The 14,571-nt window shown below is 53.4% G+C and overlaps 5 protein-coding genes across 5 annotated transcripts; 2 read left to right on the top strand and 3 right to left on the bottom strand.

Annotated features, from left to right (window-relative positions):
- Positions 1–407: 407 nt before the first annotated feature.
- Positions 408–1,181, bottom strand: BKA58DRAFT_376542 (uncharacterized protein). The gene is made up of 2 exons (XM_046169532.1): positions 1,161–1,181; positions 408–1,111 (listed from the first exon to the last, which is right to left on the bottom strand). Exon 2 carries the CDS (start codon positions 895–897, stop codon positions 541–543), a length of 357 nt encoding a protein of 118 aa, XP_046028941.1. The 5' UTR covers positions 898–1,111; positions 1,161–1,181; the 3' UTR covers positions 408–540.
- Positions 1,182–2,043: 862 nt separating this feature from the next.
- On the bottom strand, positions 2,044–3,771 carry BKA58DRAFT_452130 (small GTPase superfamily). Its single transcript, XM_046174414.1, has 8 exons — positions 3,296–3,771; positions 3,164–3,214; positions 3,092–3,109; positions 3,021–3,037; positions 2,956–2,970; positions 2,782–2,903; positions 2,515–2,731; positions 2,044–2,466 (listed from the first exon to the last, which is right to left on the bottom strand). The coding sequence occupies exons 1-8, from the start codon at positions 3,343–3,345 to the stop codon at positions 2,354–2,356; spliced, it is 603 nt and encodes a 200-aa protein (XP_046028940.1). The 5' UTR covers positions 3,346–3,771; the 3' UTR covers positions 2,044–2,353.
- Positions 3,772–4,447: 676 nt separating this feature from the next.
- Positions 4,448–6,536, top strand: BKA58DRAFT_88874 (PCI domain-containing protein). Its single transcript, XM_046176121.1, has 6 exons — positions 4,448–4,643; positions 4,691–4,849; positions 4,901–4,961; positions 5,008–5,403; positions 5,457–5,556; positions 5,605–6,536. The coding sequence occupies exons 1-6, from the start codon at positions 4,600–4,602 to the stop codon at positions 6,336–6,338; spliced, it is 1,494 nt and encodes a 497-aa protein (XP_046028939.1). The 5' UTR covers positions 4,448–4,599; the 3' UTR covers positions 6,339–6,536.
- A 1,681-nt stretch (positions 6,537–8,217) lies between these two features.
- Positions 8,218–9,928, top strand: BKA58DRAFT_309693 (peptidase C65 Otubain-domain-containing protein; the record flags this gene model as incomplete). The annotated part of the gene is made up of 6 exons (XM_046167261.1): positions 8,218–8,292; positions 8,341–8,491; positions 8,543–8,811; positions 8,861–9,156; positions 9,207–9,764; positions 9,814–9,928. 6 exons carry the CDS (start codon positions 8,218–8,220, stop codon positions 9,926–9,928), a joined length of 1,464 nt encoding a protein of 487 aa, XP_046028938.1.
- A 2,578-nt stretch (positions 9,929–12,506) lies between these two features.
- On the bottom strand, positions 12,507–14,516 carry BKA58DRAFT_88757 (WD40-repeat-containing domain protein). Its single transcript, XM_046176120.1, has 2 exons — positions 14,127–14,516; positions 12,507–14,067 (listed from the first exon to the last, which is right to left on the bottom strand). Exons 1-2 carry the CDS (start codon positions 14,463–14,465, stop codon positions 12,742–12,744), a joined length of 1,665 nt encoding a protein of 554 aa, XP_046028937.1. The 5' UTR covers positions 14,466–14,516; the 3' UTR covers positions 12,507–12,741.
- Positions 14,517–14,571: the final 55 nt, after the last annotated feature.

Genomic DNA, 14,571 nt, shown 5'->3' with positions numbered 1-14,571 from the left:
ATTGACTGCACCACGGGAGGTTGGTGTTGTTGTGCTGCGTGATGTTAAGTCTATGACGAAAAGCTCGCTTCGGAACGGCAAAAATGTCCACGTGAACTAAACGTGAGAAGACCGCCACCATGGGGTGGCTACAGTTCATGTTGCACTGCACAAAGAATATTCAAGAGTATACGTACACATTGACTTAGACACTGTCCAATTATTAAGATTTGATACTATGTATACTGCAAACTGCGACACAAACTCAAGCCACCCGTTGACTGCTGGTGCCGCTCGCCCTCAAGTATAGGTACGGAGCTAATTGCTGACAAGCACTTCGTGCAGAAGTATCTCGTTTGACAACCTCAAAATGAAGTGAAAAAAGACAACTAATCTGTACGCAGCTGCAGTACGGTCAACCTTCCACCTCCGACGGCATGGCAAAGTGCATCTCCAAAACTAGAAGTAAACGAACATGCTCCAATCGGACCGATTCGCAAGTATGATGTATCCAAGCACACGACACAAGAGAACTTCCCAGGGCATAGATTCAGGCGAGCTCTAACTGGTCAGAAGTCGTGCCGCCAAATCTGTGGAGCACTCTGCTTTCGACCGGGAATGTGGGAACAGCGATAGCAGACCCTCTGCGTGATCAATTGCTCCAGCTGAACTGGATTGAGCGCTAAAGTGCGAAGTTTTGCCCCATTGCATCTGGGGTGAATTCCCTCCTACCCCACTTGGCGTCATTTCCAAGCTCGTCGTACGTCGTATGGACTGCGACTGCCTATAAGTACGACCAGGAAACACCAAAGCATAAGGACCAGAAAACATATCTAAATCTACGGCGATTTGCATTTCAGAATGGCAGCACAACAGAAGAACACACAAGAGATTGAGAAGGCAAAGAAACTCAATCATGTACCCTGGAACGACGAGTACGAGAAGATGATCTCGGGTATGCTGTATGTATACACCTTCTGCTATCCGCGATCAGTCCAGAATACCTCACTGTCATCATTCCAAAGAAGTCAACATTCCCCACATTCAAGAGAAAAACGAGACATGATGAAATCTACATTAACTCTAGGCTTTCCTATCTACTTATCATTGTCCTAGTGTAGTCTGCAGACCTGTATAAGATTCATCTGTTTTCATACCACAAAAGCCTAACACAGCCCCAGCTACAACTCCTTCCTCCCCTCCCTAACCGCCGCTCGCTTCAAAGCCCGCGCCTTCGCCCACAAATACAACACATGGTTCCCCGACCCCGCTACCATCGACGAGAGCAAAGCTTTCGATATCCTCTTCGCAGAACGCCTGAAGATGCTCAAACAGATCATCGGCCATGTAGCTGACGATGAAATCATCATCGAGCCCCCTTTTAACATTGACTACGGCTGCAACATCTCCCTAGGGGCCCGGTTCTTCGCGAACTTCAACCTTACTATCCTTGATTGCTCGCTCGTTACCATAGGAAATCGGTGCATGTTCGGTCCTAATGTGTCAATTTTTGCGGCGACGCATGAGACGGAGGTGCAGTCGCGACGGGACAACATCGAGTACGGAAGGCCTGTTGTGATCGGTGATGACTGCTGGATTGGCGGGAACGTGGTTATTCTACCCGGAGTGACGATTGGCAGGGGAGTTACAGTAGGGGCTATGAGCGTGGTGACAAAGGATGTACCGGATTTCTGTGTCGTCATGGGACAGCCGGCGAAGGTGGTTAAGAAGGTGGCGGAGATTTCGGCGGAGGAGAGCGATGTTATGGCTTCTTAGGAGCTTGGGATTCGACAAAGGGAACACATCTTTCAACGGGCACAGCATCACCTAAGTTCCACGATAAGATTGTGTGGAGAGCGTGAGCTGTTGGTTGTGTTCTATCCGAAGTGACATCCATCTCGCCCTGAAATTTCAGTCAACTCAGCTCATCTATTCAAATAGCTCTCGCTGCCGGGAGCGTCAACGCATGTAGACCCCGCCCAACCAAGGAAAGAAGTGAAGAAAGTCAGCGCCAAAGCTGGACTGGAGCAAACATGTACAATAAAAGTATAAGAGCGTCGAAGCAGTATAAAGGTTCGAGGGAAGGTCTATGCAGGGAGCACTGTTCGCCAGATCGCACTCCCGTCCTGAGTATGCGTCCTATCCAACTGGACTTGGACCAGCACCAAACAGTTTGCTACCTTTTCTTGAGAAGCATAGAACTAGCAATGGATGAAGATACGAAGGATGTTAAAGATGCGAACATGACGGCGGAGGTGCGATCACAAGAAGTGTGGGATAGTGCGGGTCTATCCAGACATGATGTAGCGTTCGATTTGGCCGAGTAGTTCGTGGCAGAATACGGTTGGGAACAATGGCGGAAGTCTTTAATGGCTTAGAGGATTGTGCAGCCGCCGCTCTTGTCTTTGCTGGTCTTGACTTGCAGAGCGACACGGGCGGCTTCAGTGAAAGCTTCGTTGACACCTCTGTTCTTCATGGCGGAACATTCTAAAGTCGTTAATGATTGCCATGATTCCGAGATGTAGCTTCGCTTACCCAGGTACCGCAGTGCCTTGATCTTCTCGGCGACGCGCAGTCCTTCGTTGTAATCGATGCATGGCTTTTCGGGCTGCTGGTCGTCGGCGTCGTCGTCTTCCTTCTTCCGCAGATCACACTTGAGTGCCACAAGAACGAGCTTAACGCCAGGGCAGTTTTCTGCTATTTCGCCGACCCATTTCGTTTCTACGTTCTCGAGCGAATCCGGCGAGTCGACCTGTGTCGTGTAAGTTGCGAGTTGAACACCATGCTATCGGATGACCGTACCGAAAAGCAGAGCATGATCGCGTGCGTGTCATCGTAGCTCAATGATCGTAGCCTGTCGAATTCCTCCTGCCCGGCGGTGTCCCATAAGCTGAGCTCAACATGTGTGTTGTCGATGTAGATGTCTGTAGCACCGCGTCAATCGTGTTTGTAGAACTTGCGGATAGGCGCACAAACCGTGTACGTAGTTCTCTATAGTACTTGTTAGCGACATGAATAGGTAGTGCCAGGCGCGCCCTTACCGAATACTGTGGGCTCGCTGAGAGGGCCTCATTAGCCTCATTCGTATCTCAATACCAGGCACAATACTCACTATACTGTTGGAAAGTAGCTACCAAGAAGTCAGCGAGCTGCGGAGATGGCGCGATGGAAAAATGTTACATACCCTCTTGTGAAGACGTTAAGTAATGAGGTCTTGCCGCATGCACCGTCACCGCTGGAGGTACGTTAGCTTGTTCTGTCGCATCATGCCTCGGTCGCGCGAACAAAGAGGCATCCCCGCACATAGCAGACGTACAGAAGCACCAGCTTGCGCTGCACAGACTTTGTTCCACCGCACATGGGCATCGTCAAGGCCGAAAGGGGAGACTCGGCGGATGGTTCGTGTCGTCGGCTCAGGGACGAGAGGCGCGCGCGCGTTGGTGCAACAAAGGATGACGGTCGCGGTCGTGGCAGCGGATGTGGTGAGGACGAGAGCGAGAGTCGCACCGGAGACTGGTAACGGATGACGATAAGGATGTGTGAGGTAAGAGGGAAGCCGGGAGGGATCCAGATGCTGGGCTGGAGATGCAAGCGATGGATGGATGGAGTTGAAGATCCACACGTCGCTAAGACTAAGCCCAAAAGGTCGATTAGCACTGCTCACCTCCGCGACCACTCCACGGCTTTGACGCTATCCATTTAGCAATCAACACGGACGCGGGGCGATGTGTCTGCCGACTGAGCCAAACAATTATTCGCCCCAAGTCATCTTAGAGAGCTGTCAAACTTGTTAGTGTCCCTGGGGAAACGGCCGAGAGCAAGTGCCAGCGACAGAACCTCGGTGCACAACCAGAAAGGAAGAATTGATCGATGAGACTAAGATGACGGCCGTGACCGTGAACCGAGTTAAGGGATCTGCTAGTGACGGCGAGTGGTTGAGAAGGGATCTGGGATTCTGGGATAAGAATGCCCGGGGTCTGAGCCTTCTCCACATGCTGGAAGCCGGACCGAAAAAAGAAGGTCGCGAACTTTGCAGAGGCTGTCTACTGCCTCGACTGCAGGCCTACTGCACGCCACTATAGTCGAATGTTGCACAGCCTCATCTAGGCTCTGTACAACTTTGAGGATTCATAAGTGTTCATGTTCACCACCGGAGATTTACTTGAATGTCGGACTGTTAAATCCATCATTGCGTCAGTGCGCCGGGAGATGAGATTGAGGAGCCGGGAAATGGCTTGGACGTTGGAGCCGATTGCTGTAGGAACCAAATCGATCGCAGGTGAAGATTGCGATGACGTGGTTGTGCAATGTTGATAGGAATTTTGAACGCGCAGCCTCAAGACTGCCTGATGCGTTCTTTCAGAGAGAATGGAGTGAATGTTGCGATGGATGTCATGGATACTGCAGCTGGCTGCGTCTGGGAGCTTAGCCCCGCGAAAGTGGGGCTCTTCCGCAGGCACCTGCCGCCGCCTCATGTAGGCAAACAAGTCGCGAGAGCTCCAGACAACACCACACCGCAAGCTCCTCTATCCACCGAATTAATAGCATAACGCACAAGTCTTACTCCAAGTTGACCAATACGACTGAGACCCCACTAAATCCATCACCCACGCCACAGCCATGTCTGACGATGACGACTTCATGCAAGACTCCGGCGAGGAGGAGTAAGTCGCGATGATCTCCAGGCAAATTCTCCTCTAACAGGCTGCAGGTATGACTTCGAGTACGAAGACGATGATGACGAGCAGAGCGGAGATGTCGATATCGAAAATAAATACTACAATGCGAAGCAGCTGAAGGCCGACGACCCCGAGGCAGCCATAGACGAATTCCTAGGGATGCCCGCGTTGGAAGAAGAGAAGTCGGACTGGTAGGAAATACGCAGATTTGGGGGGACGAATGCATGCTGACAAACGTACAGGGGCTTCAAAGGGCTGAAGCAGGCAATCAAGCTCGAGTTCAAGCTTGCCCGCTACGACAAGGTAGATATTGCCATCCCCGAGCAAGACCCCTAGCTGACATACACAGGCTGTCGAGCACTACAAGGAGCTTCTCACATATGTCAAGTCAGCCGTCACCCGTAATTACTCGGAAAAGTCCATCAACAATATGCTCGACTTCATAGAAAAGGCTGCAGAAGACGCCGACGCATATCGCTGCATGGAGAACTTCTACGCCCTGACCCTCGATATATTCCAAAGTACCAACAACGAGCGGCTTTGGCTAAAGACCAACATTAAGCTCGCAAGGCTATGGTTGGATAGGAAGGACTACCGTCAGCTTACGGAGAAGCTCCGAGAGTTACACAAGGCCTGTCAGAGGGAAGATGGAACAGATGACCCGAGCAAAGGCACATATTCATTGGAAGTCTACTCGTTGGAAATTCTCATGTACGCGGAGACCAGGAACAACAAGCGGCTAAAGGTAAGGCTCGTCCGTGTTTAGCTTTGCCTGCATTATCTCTGACATTATAACAGGCACTGTATCAGCGAGCGCTCAAGGTCAAGTCCGCAGTTCCGCATCCCAAGATTATGGGCATCATCCGTGAATGTGGTGGCAAGATGCACATGAGCGAAGGCAAGTAGGCCCTGCCCAAGATACTGGCTCGGCACTAACGGATTGCAGAGAACTGGAAAGGCGCGCAGAGTGACTTCTTTGAGAGTTTCAAAAACTACGATGAGGCTGGATCGCTCCAACGAATCCAGGTGCTGAAGTACCTGGTTCTTGCGACCATGCTGTCGGGTTCAGACATCAATCCATTTGATTCGCAGGAGACCAAACCCTACCAGAACGACCCACGCATCTCCACCATGACGGACCTAGTCAACGCCTATCAGCTAGAGGACATTCACGGTTATGAGAAGATCCTGCAGAACAACCAGGATCTGCTTCAAGATCCTTTCATCGCCGAGAACATTGACGAAGTTACGCGTAATGTGCGCACCAAGGCTGTCGTCAAGCTGGTCGCACCCTACACCCGCTTCACACTAGCCTTTATCTCGAAGCAGCTCAAGATCTCCCTTGCCGAAGTGCAGGAAATCGTAGGCTTCTTGATCGTTGACAAGCGGTTGCACGGCAAGATCAATCAGCAGAATGGAACGGTGGAGATTGAGAGTAGCACAGACATGGACAGGGTACAAGCGATGAAGGAATGGAGCAGCGCTGTCGGAGCCCTATGGCAGACGGTGCTGAACGAGGGCGATGGCTTCAAATCGGACGAGAGCGGTTCACAGTTCACGCCTGGTGGTGGCGGGCCCCAAGGCATGAGCGGCTGGAATTCAAGCTCAATGGGAGGAAAGTCTGGTCGAGGCAAAGGCAAGGGTCCAGGACGCCTCCCGGGGGTAGTGAGCAAAGGATGACTTGCAGCATCGGTCGTGCGCGGTCCACAAGACGACCTGTAACTGGGTTTCCGGGCAGGGTACGGAGAGTGGGAGTTGCACAGTACCGTCACCGAGGCGTTTCTGGCCTGAAATAATTGAGACATGCGGTCAGGTTGCTCAAGAGAGAGACGTGGGTTGGTTCATCGGGTAGCACCGGGCAAGAGTTCCCGTGCACATGAGCGATAGGCGACTCAACATAGTAGGCGGGCAACGGACATGTTCGGTCACGCAATCGAGTGCAATTACCCACAGGTCAGCAGCGACGCGAAGTCGTCTGTATGTAACATGGCCTCGGTTTCTCACGGCACCCAGCCCAGGTCCCGATCGCGCGGTCATGGCGGTAGCCTGCCGCCAGCTAACGCCTCGCCATCTCGATGCCTGTGAGCCGTGAATCGACTATCGATGTGACGCATGGTGATCTGAAGCTTCACTGCACTCGTATATGCATCACATGTGGGTTTCCCAGCCGTGGCACTGCGCGCCGGGGAAGCGGGCACAGACGAGGATGGGTGCTGCAAGCGAGCCTCTCAGCTAATGGCAACGCCCACGCCGTGTCCGTCCTGACTCGCACGCGGCGTGGGATCGGTAACTCGACAAGAGTCTATCTCGGGTGCCCGGGCACTTGTTTTTTCTGTCGCAGAAGCGCCACCAGCCACGGAGCGGCAGAGCGAATCATGCCATGCAGGCGGCCACTGCAACAATACGCCAGAGGGTCGTCTTGGCATGTTGCTCGACGCCCTGGGTGCCGCGAGGATGCTGTGTTGAGTGCACTCGACGACGTGATACAGCTTCTGCTCGTCAACGCATGCAACGCCAGGCCCTGGGCTTGCAATTGTTCCGGTTGGCGGCGCTGCTCGAGGGCTTGCTACGCCTGGCGAGAGGTCCCATGTCGTCATGCCTGTTGTCTCGTGACTCTGATTCTTCCGCGGCTCTTTGCTCGGCGATTCCATGTTTGATGTGACGGAGCATCAAGAGTGCACTTCAATCTCCAGATGCTAACCCATGAAGACTAGTGGGAACGGAAATCGATATCACACCCCGGTGTTGGTGGGCAAGCCTAGCCGGGTAGTCTTGGAGCATGTAGCAGGCCTCTGGCGAGCATCTCAGTATGGTTTCTTTTGCGCGATGCTCCCTGGCGCTGATTATGTGGAGTGGCATTCCTCTTGTACACCCTCGCGCCCTGCCATGTCTCCCCTCGCAGGTATCCGGTGCAACTGAAATTGGCCGTTTCAGAGCGGCTGGACCAGAGCGTTGCAGACTGTTTTGGTGCCTGGTATCTTGACTTCGACTGGCACGCCGCGAAGATCCCCTCCTGTCTCTCCCATATATTGGCGTGTGCCCCTGGACGCCCGTGAGTATCACAGCAACGACCACAGCCTCCCGCCCTCCGCCGTCGGCCTCTGCACCTACTAAAGACGCTGCTGCCCTCGCCAGCAGCTCGCCGGCGAATTGTTGCTGAGATCGTTTGCGCGTTGCCGAATCTGTCGTGGAATCCTTCCATCCAATTACTAGCCACTGAGGCCAGTCACGCCCACGGCCATCTAGGGAGCCAACGGAGCGCGCACAGCGGGGAACGACGGCGCCGGCAATCTACACACATTCGCGCACTCACGCTCCAAAATACGCATAATAGCAGGACGAGATGAGCACACAGTCGGTGTTGACGGGCTACCACCCTCACAGCCAGCATCATCCGCATGCACACCTACACCAGGGCCACTATGGAGTTCCGGCTCAGAACCACTACCAAGGCGGCCTAGCGTTTGCTATCCGCGCGCCGGTCCTTGCTCCCGGGAGCTATAATCATCACACTGGCCACCATCACCCAGGCCACCAGCATCGCAACCCCCACCTCAACATGGCCGCGTATCCCTCCGACGACGAGTACGCCCACCTGCAGAAGCTGTCGAGCGAGTACGAGCCCGAAGCCACTGTGAGTCCTGTTGCGACAATATTCGCCCAAGCGCGCTGACCGCCCAAGGGCCCACTGGTGGGCGAACGCCAAAGCAGCGCTGCCATCACGACGCAATATGCCACCGCAGATCCCGTCTTCCAAGTCAAGACGGCTGCGTTGCCCGCCAAATATGCCTACTTCCGCACCTGTCGTGGCGATGGTCATTGTGGATGGCGGGGTGAGTGCCCATTGCCTTCCTAGTGCTGCTTGCCCGTGCTAACAAGAACAGCAATCGCTTTCACCTACTTTGAAGCCTTGCTGCATGTTGGCGACGTGAGCAAGCTGGATCATGAAAAAGGTCGCCTCAATTCGCTCGGCAACCTGCTCGCAAATATCGGCTACTCGCGCGATATCTGGATTGACTTTGCCGAAGAAGCGTTTGAGCTCATGAACAGGCTTGCCGACTCGCTGCGTGCCATGGATGGCCAAGCCGACACCATTCTCCTGCGTACTTTCAACGACATGAACGAGTCTATGGCAATCATCACATACGTCAAGGTTTGCATTCCACATCTCGCACCATTCGAATCGCTAACCCCTCCTCCAGCTCCTGGCCAGTGCATGGGTGCAGACGCACGCAGATGATTTTATGCACTTTGTAGACAACGGCGACGTCAAAACATACTGCGCCAACTTCATTGAACCCACTCAGTGTGAAGCCGACAACGTTGGCATTGCCGCCCTTGCCGAAGCGCTGATCAAGCCTGCTGGTTTTGGTCTCGAAGTATGGTACCTGGATCGCTCACCAGGCGAGGAGATCAACCGCAGCTTCTACTCGGAACCAACAGACGCTCATCATCGCCCCATCCCCGGTGCGCCTATGTTAAGACTGCTTTACAGGCCGTAAGTCAACATCGTACAGGCACTATGTTTCGCCTACTAATCCTCCCCAGTGGTCACTACGACATCCTATACAAGGCAGGAGACATACCACAGGTCCAGCACCAGCCTGTTCCCCAACAGCAACCACTCCATGTTGCCCTAGCCAACTACACTGACGAATTCATTCCGACTGCAACAAACGTCGGCGACGTTATGAACATGATCCCGGGAATGTACCCCTCTGGTGTCGGTCTAGGCCAGCGATGGCCCTCACTTTCGTACGACTTCAGCCCCAGTCCTACTTCTCATCCTCAGGTTACGCCTGTCCAGCCATACGCCCCGACACCGACGCCCGTAACGCCGGTTAGCACTTCCCACTTGGACTTCGTTACACCACTCCATTCTAGCAACGCAAGCCAGTACAACCTGCCGAGTCATCACAGCATACATCTCGACCAACCTCCTGTGACACTTCCCATACACCCCCCGCCGCCACCTGTGAGCATCGATCGAGCAGCTCCCATGGGTGTTGAGAGAGGTGGTCCTTTCCGGCCTTCAATGTATGAGCTGGAACCAGGTTTTGGTTCCTCGATGCAAGTCCAGCCGTTTCAGACGTCCATCTTTCGCAAGTGAGTATCGGCCCGATAATATCTGTCGAACTAAACTGACTTGTACAAGTTCTCACTTCAACACTGCACATTTCATGAATCCCGACTTTGAACCCGAGCAATGGTGTCCGGACGGCGAGTACTCCACGGGGAACAAAGGTCGCCACAAGTCACACTCGTCTTGAACACTTTTCTACGCCCCAACTCGACCCCCGCGCTCCACTGGTGACCCTTTCCCTATATCTTAGCGACTACTAGCGTGGCGTTTATCGAGCTTGCTCTACTTTCTCGGCACCCTGCATCATACTTCCACGGCCTCAGCACACTTACGACGAACGACGACCGATACCATATATAACCTCTTTCGGAATATCGCCCAATCACCTCTACACTTGCAAAAGCGACGGTGCTCCCAGTGCCAACGTTCGGGCTATTTGGCCACACGCAGATGCTTCCAATCTAGCATCCATCTACGACCTATTTCCATCAAGCGAGGGCGGAGTACTGTACCTTTTTTTTTTCTTCCTTACAAGCCAAACCCGCAAGGATCTACGACCGTGACGATTACCAAAGACTATCTGCCTCAGGGTGATCGACTTTAGAGTTGAACATCTTTATTGGTTTCTGTCTGTTCTCTTCTCCCATGGCATTATTAGCGATCACTCATCACCTTCGACACATTTTAACCATACACCTTCTCTCAGTTTAATACAAACACTATTCGGTATGCGCGGTCTTTCCATGACTATGATTGCCGCACCCCACTACACTGGAAACCCCATGAGTGCGACACAGAACCCGTCTGCTTCTACTCTTCAATTCCTTGGCTCGAACAGACTGTCGCAGGTCCCCACGAAAACCCTCGTTGAGAATCCTACATCTTCAAGATGTACCTCGGCCGGCGTGTGATCAGGAAACGGCAAGCTCAGGCTGCAGGGGTCCATGCCGCAGGAGCTACACACAGTAGCCAGGGCCAAGGACAAGGTACCTCTATCACTTTGCAGGCGGCCCTGTGGCCGATGGCATTACAATGGACAAGGAGGACCGTCAAAAACAAACCAATATCAACCCAGGTATTCCACTTGCCGAAGATGACGACGTGATGTATATGTGACTCCACTATGACATGGACCCTGAACAAGGAAGCCCACCCTACGTGCCGCAGAAGCAATTGGCAGAGCAGGAGAAAGATCCGAGCCCATGCAACCTCATCACACTATAGCATCCCGAACATCTGGCTCTCTACAATCTCCACAACAGTCGCCGACTACATCTCAAACCAATGTACCGAACGACTGTCTCCCACAGACCAGAATCCAGCCCCCACGTTACATCTCTTACACCTCGGCACCATAAGATCGGCGGTTAAAAATCTCCACTCCCTTTTCCCCGTCCATCTATCGGACGATCATGCCCTACCACCGCAGTATTCTGATCCTTTGCATGTTATAAACGGTCCAAATGCCCGTCCGTCCACCCATCCCATCCACCAAGATCGAACCATTATGCGTGTGCTCGCAGGGATTGCGCAACGCGCGTTGCCGCATACGTGACTAGCTCAGTATAACAGCATGTGTGTGACGTTGATTACTCATACAGTGTTATTTTTTGCTTTTTCGGGGAATGTGGGAATGCAAGGTAGAGTGGTCTCCTAGCGAATTCACGGAGCTCAAGGCAAGGAGTCGTGAGTGAAGCTAACAGAATGTGCAGAAAAGAGTCATGTTTACGATCTCGGAAGCGAGTGGCGGGGGTTGAATGCACGATACGCGGTTCGCTTCATTCAGCGAATAATTGAGGCAGGGGGGTTTGTAATATTCAACTTGTTCTATTGTATGTGTATGTGTGTGTGTGCGTGTGCGTGTGCATGTGTGGTGTACGGCAGTTCACAGGGGCAGCACGAAACGCTATCCGTTCATCGTCTTTTCTGTACGCCTTTTCCCACCACCCGGGAAGAAGGGGTGTGTGTGTTCGTTGAAACAAACAGGATTGCGTTGGCGGCATCTTGGAACGGCTGTTCGCAGGATCGGTGGGAGGGTGGGTAGTAGTTCGATAGTAGCTTGGTACGGACGGCCCTTGCGAGTCAGGTGTGCAGCAGGAACAACGCTCCACACTATAGCGGGACGGCTGGTATAGGGCCGCGCGAGGTCGCACATTATGCGAGTATACTCACACCGCTCAAGACATGCCTTTAACTCTCACTCTGTTTCGTCCTGAGAAGAAAAGTGAAGCTTGCGGCTCACGTACAGCGAAAGGTGAAGTTTTACAATTACCGGCCGATTGTGAGGTCGTGTCTTCCAGCAGCCAACCACTTTGCCTCCAACTTTCATCCAAAGGATGCTCATAAGCAGAGGTCCATAGAATGAACCTGCGGCGTAAGCCGAGCAGTAGCACAGCAGGACGGGTTGAAGAGCTGCGTGATCGAAAACCGGCCGCAGCCTCTGAACTTGGCTTTTCGTCCCGCGGTGCAGCTGACGTTGATCCAAGCGTGACATTGAAGACACGGCGTCGTGCTTGCGCAGTACAATCATGTTCGTCAATAGTAGCACGATTGCGAAGAGGAAACCTGCACGGGATACCCCGCTCTGTGTGATGACGGCTTGAACAGGGCTTGGCTATGTGTTCAAGAACTTTGACCCGGGCGTCTTTGTGGTTTTCGCGATACAGTAGCAAGGCCGTCGGATACGAGTATTCGTCTTGAGGGTCTGAGATGAGCAGTCTCGGAGTTCACCGGCTGGTACACATAGGCGAAAGATGTCAATGCCGCGGTTTTCCGATGTGGTGTTTCGGACTCTTGCCATGTCGTGATGTACCTGCTAGGCGATGAAGACACTAGACGCGTAAACGTACTACATATCAAAGGCTAGTGCAGCGGGTATACCAAGAGTGCGGGCGCAAGCATGTGCAGCATCTATTCCAATCTATGCCGCAGGAGCTGCCTTATCGCGAAGAAGTTTTGTCGGTATCGTGGCCTTATACGCAGTCCCGCTATCGGCGGTGCTCAGGACTCGTCAGCTGCATCGGTATCATCCGATTCAGACCCGGAAGTGGCGTCTGTGCCGTCGTTCATCTCCACATCGCCGTTGGCTTGGCCGCGAGTTGCGCCGTTAGTACCCATTTTCCTCTTCGCTCGTGTTTTGGTGCGTTCCGCCCTCTTCTTTTCTTGGCCCTTGAAGTAGTCATTCTCCTCACGCAATTCTGAAAGTTGCGAGAATGTAACCTTTTGGATACGTTGCAAACTTGCAAGCTGCTTTTTCAGCTCCTTCACTTCGGCTTGCTGAGCTTTGCCGGAGGAATCAGACGTAATCACACTACCTCCGTCCAGCGCCATGAAGTCTGCTGTCGAGGCGGAACCGCCCTTGGGTTGAGCACCCCATGAGTCCAGCTCGGCTAAGCTCTCCTCCAACATACTGGCAGGAAAACTGGAGTGCGTAAGAGCTTCCTCGAAGGCGCTTCTTCCCGCAGATCTCTTCTCAGTCGCAGACACGTGGGGGCTGCGCAACCGACCCGTCAGCTGCAGGTTCAAGGTATAGTTTGGCGGAATCAGGCCATTTGCGCTGCTCGTCAGCCCTGCATCTTGTTTCGGTTTAACAATAGCCTGGATCTTGAAAGTCGGTTCCGGTGCGTTGGGAAAGCCAGTCGGCGGGAGGAATCGAAGGTTTGAGACAGGACCAGGGAGATTGGCAGGGGTAGAAAGATAGTTGGACTTTGCAGTATCCCAGAGTGCTATCTTGCCGCTGGTGTGGCCCGAGATGATTGTTGTGCCATCCCAGCTAAGGCTCAGACAGAGAGCTCCACCGAGCTTCTGCGACTCTGCATTGAACCGGCTCTTCGGCGGCGGCTGAATTGGCCGGTGAGACGAGGCACTGTCTCGAAGAACGTCTATTGAGGTGGTTTTCTGGATGTCGTCGTAGAAGTCGATGGTTTGTAAGCTGCCGTCAGCGTAAGCCACGTAGAAAGCCCGGTCTGCGGGATCGAGGGTGACTGCAGTCGGTGTCTCAGGCAGTAGATATGTCCGCAGAGCTTGCCCATTATGGTAGTCCCATACTATAGCAGACTTGTCTCCTGATATTGACACGGCGATGTTGGCCGTGCTCGAGCTGTGCCCGCAAGCGATGGACGATATGGGGCCGCGGTGGGTAGAGAGGGTGTGTATCGGCGAACGCGAGGCGTCGGGAGAGAATGACAGTATCGAGGGAAGCGCCCATACGTGAATCATGGCATCCGAGGAGCCTGAGAGGAAAAAGTTGGAAGACGGGTCGACAACAATACTCGTGACTGGCTGGAGATGGGACGTGGACGTAGAGACAAGACGGCCTGAGCAGACCTAAGATATGTATTAGAGAAATCGCACACTACACCTAGAATTCCAAACTCATGACTGACCTCCCAAGCTAGTATGCGCCCGCTCTCAGTCCCCAGCAAGAGCACGCTGTCTTGCGCCGCGAGTGCGATGCTGTGTATCCTCTCCGGGAAGGGCACGAGGGCCTCCTGGTTGCCCTTGTCTCTGCTGTAGACATGCACTATCGCCTTCTCCGACTGCGCAGCGAAGATATGTGAGGCGCTCACAGCGATGCCATTTGGCGCAGACGCGCTCTTCTTGAGCGCCTGTCTTTGGGCGACGAGTGGCTGGAACTCGTGGACGAAAATACCCGCATCTTTGGTGACGCCTGTATTCGGCTTAGTCGATGCCGATATGGCGGCGACGAATTGTTCGGTGAGCATGGCCGGACGTGATTGCGGAAGTTAGTTGTCGCAAGTCGAAAGTTGCAAGCTCTAGAAACTTTTTGGTGGAGCATCCAAAGCCTGAGGGTCTGTGCAGCTAGCCGCG

Source organism: Alternaria rosae (assembly GCF_020736505.1).
Source record: "Alternaria rosae strain MPI-PUGE-AT-0040 chromosome Unknown BKA58scaffold_2, whole genome shotgun sequence".
Lineage (NCBI taxonomy): Eukaryota > Fungi > Ascomycota > Dothideomycetes > Pleosporales > Pleosporaceae > Alternaria > Alternaria rosae.
Note: the sequence above shows the minus strand (reverse complement) of the source record. Positions and strands in the feature narration are given on the sequence as shown.